The sequence below is a fragment of the Salvia splendens genome, chromosome 15, assembly GCF_004379255.2.
Source record: "Salvia splendens isolate huo1 chromosome 15, SspV2, whole genome shotgun sequence".
NCBI lineage: Eukaryota > Viridiplantae > Streptophyta > Magnoliopsida > Lamiales > Lamiaceae > Salvia > Salvia splendens.
In genome coordinates this window covers 11402379-11413742 of record NC_056046.1, presented here as the reverse complement: position 1 = coordinate 11413742, position 11364 = coordinate 11402379, and the positions used below count along the sequence as shown (strand labels likewise).

Below are 11364 nucleotides of genomic sequence, written 5' to 3'. Positions count from 1 at the left end.
CGGAAGCGTTCAAGACACGGAAAATGCCGAGTATGAAGACACGACAAATCCAACAATTATTAATCATGACAAAACAATCCATGAACTCTGCTCAACATCCTCCACGTCTATCACCGCTCAATCTGCACATTAAGAAAAACAATATGGAGGGCTGAGTACTTGATGCACTCAGTGGACACATGCCAAAACATAGTTTGTCAAGCCATAATCAAGTGACATTGGGGGTTTTAATTAAAAGAACCCAAGTACACTAAAAAGCATTTTACATAAAAGTCGGTTGCGCAACCATTTTCCATCCACATCCACCATCACCATATCTGAACATACATGACAAGGAACGTGGCCACGAACCAAGTCACTAGACCGACCAACTCCAAAAGATAGCACACGATCTACGGGGTGTACACTAGTCCGAGCAGGGTTTGCGGCCCTACTGGGACCCGAGTTCGATTAAACATACATGGCATAGCCACTTCAGATAGGTTCATTCAAAATACAAAACATGGCAAGACAAACATTTTCACCTCCTTTTCACATCAAAATATATTTAGGACATAGTCCTTATTTAAAAAGAAAGCCCACCTCAACAGCTTAACTCCCCAAACACTTTCTGTTCCAACCGCAACAACGTGCACAAGTTCACCCTTTTTGAAATAATATAATATGCAACAATCAGACTTTGCAAAATATATTAATTTAAACCATGCATGCATCCTAAGTGTGTGTTCAATTTATTCTCCCGTCATTTCTTAGAAACTATATTCTCGTATTTTATGGCTCAAAACATCACTTAAGTAATCTGTTAACAAAACTAAATTTATCCCATAACTAAGCAAAGTATAAATATTCCCAACTAGCTCATAACAAAATAATGGCCGAACAAAATTATTAAAATTTCCCAACACTTAACTTAAGAAAACGATACTATCTTAAAATACTCTAGCTCCTCCGTAATCTTAATAGACAAAAGTAATAACTAAATAAAAGAATTTAAATATATATATACTCCCTGACTAACCCACGTATACTCCCTTCACAAACATGTGTACACACTTATTATTATATTTATAATCACATATTGGCATAAAGGAAAAAAAGAAAAGAAAAGAAAAGAAAAGAAAATAGAAATGAAAGGAAACGAAAATGCTGTAACCTAATATTACTGCCAAACAACTACACGTATACATTCACTATCTCCTCTTCAATTTAAAAGCCTATAATAAAACAACCACTCTCTCTTTCTCTGCCTCCATTCACCACTGTTACTGTACTACTATCTCTCTCTAAATTCTTCAAGCTGTTCCAGCAGCCATCGCCCAAGGCTGCCAAAAATTCACTGTCGTCGCTACCTCTCCGTCGCCACCGCTGTCCGCCCGGTCAGGCGGTCAGCCCCTCCGTCGGAGCGCCGCTATTCCCAACGGTAAGCTCTCGCTCTCCCCTTTCCCCATTCTATTATTATTCAAGCTTTCCTATGATTTCTAATTATTCGATTTCAAATATTAATGGGCAGAAAAGGATTTCCAAGAACTAGAGATTAAAGGAATGAGAGGATAATTTCTAATGGCCTTAAAGATCGAGACTTTATCAAGCACAAAACATTCTGCAGATTCAAAAAAATTCAATTTGTGTACTACTATGAATGTTTGAATGTTAGTGTGCAGGGGATTTCCAAAATTACGGACTCTACCTTTGGAATGAAGAGAATAAATTGGGATTGCAAGGGGAATTTGGATTCACAGTCTGCTCGATTCCTCCTTTTCACTGTGACAAAACAAAATGGTGCTATGGATTTAATGTCAAGAGAGTGGTTTACGGTGAGTTAAAGTGAAGATTATACCTTGTTGGAAGGGACGAAAACTGCACTGGAGATTTTGAAACGGCTGATAAAAGATGCAGTTGTGGGGAGAGATATATAATGGAGAGATTAGATTTGTTTGTTGGAGAGAATTTTGTGGGTGGAGATATTGATGGGAAAAAAACGTGGGTTTAGAAGAAGGGATTTATGTTGGCTGCATGAATTCAATAGGAATTATAATAAATGGCTATATTAAAAGTGGCTCAATTTAATAAGGATAAATGGGCTAAAAGAAAGTAAATAGATAAAAGTGATAGACCGAAAAATATATAAATTTTAGTACATTGATTAAATTGTGGTGTTTTATTATGTTAGTACTTTGGTGTTATTCCAAGTACATTGTAAACGAACGCCCAAAATTTCCCATCGACGACTCTCACGTCAATCTCGTCGACAACTTACACCACACATTTAACCAACAATAATTCAAGCATTCACTATTTCCACTCACAACCAATCGAAACAAACACGGTATTTTATTCAAGGTCTATCACTCGCTCGTTCTTAAATAAAAAATCATAGTTTAAAAGATAGAAAAAAAAACGGGTATTACAATCTACCCACCTTCACAAAAATTTCATCCCGAAATTTGCTTAGATCATTCAAACAATTCTGGGTACTTCTCTCTCATCTTGTCTTCCAATTCCCACGTAGCTTCCTCAACACCGTGATTCCTCCATCGAACCTTCACCGAGGCTATAGACTTGTTTCTCAACTGTTGCACTTTCCTATCCAGAATGGTTTCAGGCTTCTCTTCGTAACTCAAATTCGGATTCACGATCATCATTTCCTCTTGATGAATTATGTGGTTAGGGTCGAACACATACTTTCTCAATTGTGACACATGGAAAACATTGTGTACTCTCCCAAAGCTTGGTGGTAGCGCCAATCTATACGCTACGGTACCCAATCTATCAAGAATCTCATAAGGTCCAATAAATACAGTCGGGGCATTTGTCAATCCGAAAGGCATCACTATAAACTCATAATGGCCATATCTAGTTCGGAAAGCCGTCTTGGGTACATCTTCTCGTCGGACTCTCAGTTGATGGTATCCCGATCTCAAATCCATTTTCGAGAATACTCCAGCTCCACGGAGTTGATCAAACAAATCATCTATCCTCGGCAATGGATACTTGTTCTTGAGTGTCAACTTGTTCAACTCCCGATAATCTATGCACATCCTCAATGTTCCATCCTTCTTCTTCACGAACAATACCGGTGCTCCCCACGGCGACACACTGGGTCTAATGAAACCCAAGTCTAGCAATTCCTGTAGTTGTATCTTAAGTTCTTCCAATTCCTTAGGCGCCATACGATATGGTGCCTTAGATATCGGGGCTGATCTTGGCTCCAAATCAATTGTAAACTCCAACTGTCTGTCGGGTGGTGGTATTGGTAAGGCGTTGGGAAAAACGTCTGGAAATTCTTTCACTATTGCCACATCCTCTATGTTTCTTTCTTTCTTCTCTTCTCCATTTAGATAGACGAGATACGCTGGGCATCCCTTCCTCATCATAGTCGTCGCATGAAGTATAGACATTATGGACTTTCGTCGATTCATAGAAATCCCATAAAATATAGTCGGTTCCTTTCCCGGAGTTTGAAAAGAGATCTCTCTCTCTTTACAGCGAATGGTAACATGATTCTCGGCCAACCAATCCATTCCCAAAATTATATCTACATTCCCCATCGACATAACTTGTAATTTATGTGCAACTAGCTTAAGTTCTCCCATAGTAAATTCTACATTCGAGCAAATTTGTGAAATATCTATAGTTCCTCATACGGGTGAAGTCACACTCATTCTTTGTTCAGTTCTAATGATAGGCAGTTCTAAAGTATTCACACATGATGCTGATATAAAAAAATGTGATGCACCCGTATCAAACAAAACAACAATAGGCATGTCGAGGAGCGTGCCCATACCTGCCAAGTCTCCTTGCTCTTGATTCCCTTGTTGGTTCGTAGGTTGTTTCCCTTTTAAAGCATATGCCCTTGCTTGAGTGGGAAGTCCTTGGCGACGTTGCTGCTGTTGTTGTTGTGGTGCGGGTAAGTATCCCCTCGGTTCGGCTTGTAGTGCCCGCGCTTGCGGATGGAACCCTTGATTGCTCTGTCTTGCTCCCATCCCCATAATCTTACTCGGGCATTCTCTTGAGAAGTGACCATTTCCACCACAAGTGTAGCATTTATTGTTTTTTTCTCTGCACTCCCCAAAATGGCTCTTAAAGCACTTAGCACACTGAGGGGCTCTAGGCCGGAAGTCACCCCTCTGATAGGGAGCACTCTGCCTACCTCCGTACTGCGGTGGGTTTCTGATGGGTTGCTGCCTCTTGTTATCATATGGAGTCCTATCTCCATCCCATTTCCTCTTATCTCTTAAATTATGTTGTTGAAGTGGCACTGGTGTAGTATTTGCTACTGTCATCTCCTTAGGCAACGCTTCTTCCACATCTAATGCACAAGACAAAATCTCAGAATATGAAAGTCCTCTGCGACTTGCCACTGCTACCCTTATTTCGTACTTCAGACCAACACGGAACTTTTCTGCCATTTTCTCATCTGTATCCACCAACTCGGGAGCATATCGAGTCATTTCACACAGTGCACGGTCGTACTCTGTCACCGTCATATTCCCTTGCTTCAAAGTATGGAATTCAACTACCTTTGCTCGCCTATAGCTCATGGGAACGTACTTATTGTATATCTCTTCCTTGAATATCTCCCAAGTAAGCGCTTCACGACGTTCACGGTTCATTGTTATTAGCTTGGTATCCCACCAAAAATCTGCGGGCCCCGTTAATTGAAAAGTCACACAAGCGAGGCGTTCCTTGTCGGTGCACTCCATAAAATCAAATATGCGCTCGAGGGCGCGTATCCAGGTCTCTGCCTTAGACGGCTCTCCCAGTCCATCAAACTGTAGGGGTTTTTGCATCAAAAAGGTATCAATATATTGTTTGGGTTGAGGCGGGGGTGGTGGTGGTGGTGGTGGAGGCGGTGGTGGTGGTGGTGGTTGTTCTCCCTCTACATTCTGAGGGTCCACCGGGTCCTCCTCTCCACGTCCACGCCTAGGTCTACGTCCACGTCTCGGTGGCCTTCTGATTCAAAACGCATAGATCAATATGGTCGCTCCAATTATTAATCACTACCTTCTCGTATCACGACTTCTCACGCAACCTTTCATATATAATGATTATAAAATACGTATAATAAAGCAAGCTGCGTATGTGCATGTAACACTAACTATCATCACTCAAAATTTCATCCACACTTTCTGAACGTTTATACTTATTATTTTCTTTTTTTCTTTCGGTATTAGAGATTCACTATGGTTCGCTGTTCCACGTTCATTTAATTTGCTCGGAGAAGCAATAATTGAGTTGCTACATATAATTAGAATCGATGATGTAAAGTCTAACGTTCATCCAAAACAGTCCGCAATCACACAAGGAATTCAAAATATCATACTTCAGTATCTACGAGTCATGACTCAAATCATCACGTAAAGACCACATAATCGAGCATACACAAACAATTATCACCAGACGTCTCAACACATAACAACATTATGTTCCTTAAAATCTCAATAGGGAAAGAGCTAGCATGCTTTCATTTATAGTTCAATTATTTTCAAAAATTCCACAAGTTTCAACAACATAATTTTTTTTTCTCGCCAATCTAATTCCATCATGCACAACTAATCATTTCCATTCCCAAAATATTTACCACAAAATCACTTACAAAAATTTTGGTTACCTCTTTTCAGGTTGAGCGCGATGGTCGGATGTTGAGCCTTTGACACTTTTTTTTAAAAAAAATTGTTTATTTAATTATTTAATTATATTGATCTAGGGATACTAATCTAGATCAAGAAGCAAAGAAGACTCTTGGGTCCATAGCGGAAAGAAAGTCGCTCTGATACCACTCTGTCACGCCCGCATTTCTAAGGATAGAAAATACGGTTGATCGCGACTATGGGAGGATTAAAGAAGCGGGGAAGAAAGGGGAAAAACATACACATTTGACCAAAAATTTAATAACTGCATTAAATTTGAAAACGTCATAATATTATCCTAACAATAATGTCATCTCTAAGGAAATAACGAATGGACAGAAAACTATTTTTTTTTAGCGAGTTCGACTCTGCATGAATAACCAATTCTAAAGAAAATGACTCTTGGCGGAAGCGTTCAAGACACGGAAAATGCCGAGTATGAAGACACGACAAATCCAACAATTATTAATCATGACAAAACAATCCATGAACTCTGCTCAACATCCTCCACGTCTATCACCGCTCAATCTGCACATTAAGAAAAACAATATGCAGTGCTGAGTACTTGATGCACTCAGTGGACACATGCCAAAACATAGTTTGTCAAGCCATAATCAAGTGACATTGGGGGTTTTAATTAAAAGAACCCAAGTACACTAAAAAGCATTTCACATAAAAGTCGGTTGCGCAACCATTTTCCATCCACATCCACCATCACCATATCTGAACATACATGACAAGGAACGTGGCCACGAACCAAGTCACTAGACCGGCCAACTCCAAAAGATAGCACACGATCTACGGGGTGTACACTAGTCCGAGCAGGGTTTGCGGCCCTACTGGGACCCGAATTCGATTAAACATACATGGCATAGCCACTTCAGATAGGTTCATTCAAAATACAAAACATGGCAAGACAAACATTTTCACCTCATTTTCACATCAAAATATATTTAGGACATAGTCCTTATTTAAAAAGAAAGCCCACCTCAACAGCTTAACTCCCCAAACACTTCCTGTTCCAACCGCAACAACGTGCACAAGTTCACCCTTTTTGGAATAATATAATATGCAACAATCAGACTTTGCAAAATATATTAATTTAAACCATGCATGCATCCTAAGTGTGTGTTCAATTTATTCTCCCGTCATTTCTTAGAAACTATATTCTCGTATTTTATGGCTCAAAACATCACTTAAGTAATCTGTTAACAAAACTAAATTTATCCCATAACTAAGCAAAGTATAAATATTCACAACTAGCTCATAACAAAATAATGGCCGAACAAAATTATTAAAATTTCCCAACACTTAACTTAAGAAAACGATACAATCTTAAAATACTCTAGCTCCTCCGTAATCTTAATAGACAAAAGTAATAACTAAATAAAAGAATTTAAATATATATATACTCCCTGACTAACCCACGTATACTCCCTTCACAAACATGTGTACACACTTATTATTATATTTATAATCACATATTGGCATAAAGGAAAAAAAGAAAAGAAAAGAAAAGAAAATAGAAATGAAAGGAAACGAAAATGCTGTAACCTAATATTACTGCCAAACAACTACACGTATACATTCACTATCTCCTCTTCAATTTAAAAGCCTATAATAAAACAACCACTCTCTCTTTCTCTGCCTCCATTCACCACTGTTACTGTACTACTATCTCTCTCTAAATTCTTCAAGCTGTTCCAGCAGCCATCGCCCAAGGCTGCCAAAAATTCACTGCCGTCGCTACCTCTCCGTCGCCACCGCTGTCCGCCCGGTCAGGCGGTCAGCCCCTCCGTCGGAGCGCCGCTATTCCCAACGGTAAGCTCTCGCTCTCCCCTTTCCCCATTCTATTATTATTCAAGCTTTCCTATGATTTCTAATTATTCGATTTCAAATATTAATGGGCAGAAAAGGATTTCCAAGAACTATAGATTAAAGGAATGAGAGGATAATTTCTAATGGCCTTAAAGATCGAGACTTTATCAAGCACAAAACATTCTGCAGATTCAAAAAAATTCAATTTGTGTACTACTATGAATGTTTGAATGTTAGTGTGCAGGGGATTTCCAAAATTACGGACTCTACCTTTGGAATGAAGAGAATAAATTGGGATTGCAAGGGGAATTTGGATTCACAGTCTGCTCGATTCCTCCTTTTCACTGTGACAAAACAAAATGGTGCTATGGATTTAATGTCTAGAGAGTGGTTTACGGTGAGTTAAAGTGAAGATTATACCTTGTTGGAAGGGACGAAAACTGCACTGGAGATTTTGAAACGGCTGATAAAAGATGCAGTTGTAGGGAGAGATATATAATGGAGAGATTAGATTTGTTTGTTGGAGAGAATTTTGTGGGTGGAGATATTGATGGGAAAAAAACGTGGGTTTAGAAGAAGGGATTTATGTTGGCTGCATGAATTCAATAGGAATTATAATAAATGGCTATATTAAAAGTGGCCCAATTTAATAAGGATAAATGGGATAAAAGAAAGTAAATAGACAAAAGTGATAGACCCAAAAATATATAAATTTTAGTACATTGATTAAATTGTGGTGTTTTATTATTTTAGTACTTTGGTGTTATTCCAAGTACATTGTAAACGAACGCCCAAAATTTCCCATCGACGACTCTCACGTCAATCTCGTCGACAACTTACACCACACATTTAACCAACAATAATTCAAGCATTCACTATTTCCACTCACAACCAATCAAAACAAACACGGTATTTTATTCAAGGTCTATCACTCGCTCGTTCTTAAATAAAAAATCATTGTTTAAAAGATAGAAAAAAAACGGGTATTACAGCGTTATTCTCCTATTCATCCCTTAGATCATTTATTCTTCTTAATATGGGCCGTTAGATCTCATTAATCAATGGTCCAGATGATCTGCATTATTACATTATAATGGTGCATTATTAGTCGGTGTGCATTATTCAACTGAAAATCTGCATTATTACACTATAATGGTGCATTATTAGTCGGTGTGCATTATTCAACTGAAAATCTGCATTATTAAATGACACGTGACATCAATCTAACCGTCGGATGACAAAATCGTGGGACTGAGATTAAAAAGAACAAAGAACAAAAGATACAAACAGAAAATGAATACATCCATACATATATATATATATATATATATATATATATATTATATATATATATATATATAGAGTCGTGATCATATGATAATCCCTAAATATCGTAATAACCCTATAACCAAATCTGGACCACACATATTTCTAATCATGCGGTTGAGATTCAAACTTAGATTTACTTCATAAAAAAAACGTGGGGGTAAAACTGTCATTTCTCTCATTTAATTTCTGAATTTTGCCAAATGTCACGTAAAATGATAAAATTATAGGTTTATTGCATAGAATGATAGTTTTGAGATTCAAACTTAGATTTACTTCATAAAAAAAAGCGCGGGGGTAAAACTGTCATTTTCCTCATTTAATTTCTGAATTTCGCCAAATATCACGTAAAATGATAGGTTTATTGCATAGAATGATAGTTTTGCCGGATAGAATGATACTCTGAGTTGATAAAATGATACTTTTGACTGACTGATAAAATGATAAAATGATATATGTTAGGTTTATTGCATAGAATGATAGTTTTGCCGGATAGAATGATACTCTAAGTTGATAAAATGATACTTTTGACTGACTGGTAAAATGATAAAATGATAACATGATATATGTTAGGTTTATTGCATAGAATGATAGTTTTGCCGGATAGAATGATACTCTGGGTTGATAAAATGTTATTTTTGACTGACTGGTAAAATGATAAAATGAGCGAAATTCAGAAATTAAATGAGCGAAATTTGGATACGTAAATTTTATCATCAGCGAAATGACATATTCACCCCCGCGCTTTTTTTATGAAGTAAATATAAGTTTGAATCTTGACCACGTGATTTTAAAAATGTGTGGTCCAGATTTAGTTATAGGGTTATTACGGAAATTGGGGTTATCATTATAATGCACCCCTATATATATATATATATATGGTAGTGTTAAACTCATTTTCTCCCCTTAGATTTAAGTTCCTTCTTAATCTGGACCGTTAGATCTCATTCATCAACGGTCCAGATGATCTGCATTAGTACACTATAATGGTGCATTATTAGTCGGTGTGCATTATTCAACTGAAAATCTGCATTATTACACTATAACGGTGCATTATTAGTCGGTGTGCATTATTTAACTGAAAATCTGCATTATTAAATGACACGTGACATCAATCTAACCGTCGGATGACAAAATCGTGGGGCTGAGATCAAGAAGGAAATAGGAGAAAATATGGAAAAAAGGATTTGAATACAATCCTATATATATATATATATATTCAATTTTGACATATATAAACAATAAAAATAAATTTAACTTACGGCAAATTTTCATAACTAAAGTTTATTGTTCTATTTCTTTCATCTTATAAATAAGTTAATCAGGACTAAGTGACAATATATATCATAGTTCGGATTTATATTATTGTAGTATAACGAAAACAACAAAGTTTGGTGTACGTATTAATAAAATACTATAATACCACAAAATTTAGTTATGAAGACACAACAATAATAAAAATGGTTAGTTATAAACTAGAATATCATATGCCTTAATATCTTTTATTAACGCATTTCAAAACTACACTTTCTACACAAAATAAATTATCTCACAAAAAATAATACGGTTAATATTTGATATATTCTTACGAAATTGATTCTAGTGGTGATAATAAAGTGCAACGGGGTTAGTGAATTTTTGGCAAGGGTAGATCTTACTATGATAAATGAGAAATTTATTTCCATCAAAGGAAAAAAATAAACTTATTTATTATTCATCATAAAGTCACATTATGAGGCTAAATCAATGCAATTTACTCGCAATATAATTACTACTAGTCTACCAAAACAAGCATGTACTTTACAAAGTATAAGAGCATCCACAATGATAATAGGCCAGTCATAGTCTAGCCACAAACTCCTCCCGCCACATCATTAACACTAAAAACTTCTCCTGCCACATCATCAGGACAAGCAACTGGACAAGCAATAGGCTAGCCACAATAAACAAAATTATAAAAATAACAATCACACAAAATATGGAATTCAGCTTACGACACATATACGGGAAAACGCAATAATTTTATTTAAAATTTAAAAGGTAAATTAAAAAAATACATAATTAAAAAAAAACTAACGTCATGCAGTCCTCCGCGCCCAAAACTCTTCAATTAAATCCTTTTGGAGTCGAATATGAGCTTCCACTTGGCGCATGTCGCCATGTGCTTGGAGGCGGCCGGCTTCATCGTGAGGTACCCCACTTCATACGTTGGGGGCAGCCATGCCGTGGCTTGGACCGGCTTCATTATCGTCGTTGGCCCAACTAGTCAGTTTTTTTTATTCAGTTGTACACCTTCATCTTCGACAATCATGTTGTGCATGATAATACAGACGTACATTATATCAGCAATGCAGTCGACGTGCCACAAACGCGTTGGACCCCTAATTGCCGCCCATCGAGACTGGAGCACACCAAATGCGCGCTCCACGTCCTTGCGCGCCGACTCCTGTCGTTCCACAAAGTAGCCCATATCATGCTGGTTCCCGTTGGCGATAAAACTGATGGCCGGACCGACGCCGTGACACTGCTCGTTGAAAAGGGGCGATGAGTTGAGGACGTTGAGGTTGTTGTTCGACCCGGCTACCCCAAA

At 37.4% G+C, this 11364-nt stretch overlaps 1 protein-coding gene across 1 annotated transcript; it reads right to left on the bottom strand.

Moving 5' to 3' along the window:
* Positions 1 to 2453: 2453 nt before the first annotated feature.
* On the bottom strand, positions 2454 to 4790 carry LOC121766699. The gene is made up of 3 exons (XM_042162964.1): positions 3785 to 4790; positions 3113 to 3601; positions 2454 to 2647 (listed from the first exon to the last, which is right to left on the bottom strand). The coding sequence occupies exons 1-3, from the start codon at positions 4788 to 4790 to the stop codon at positions 2454 to 2456; spliced, it is 1689 nt and encodes a 562-aa protein (XP_042018898.1).
* Positions 4791 to 11364: the final 6574 nt, after the last annotated feature.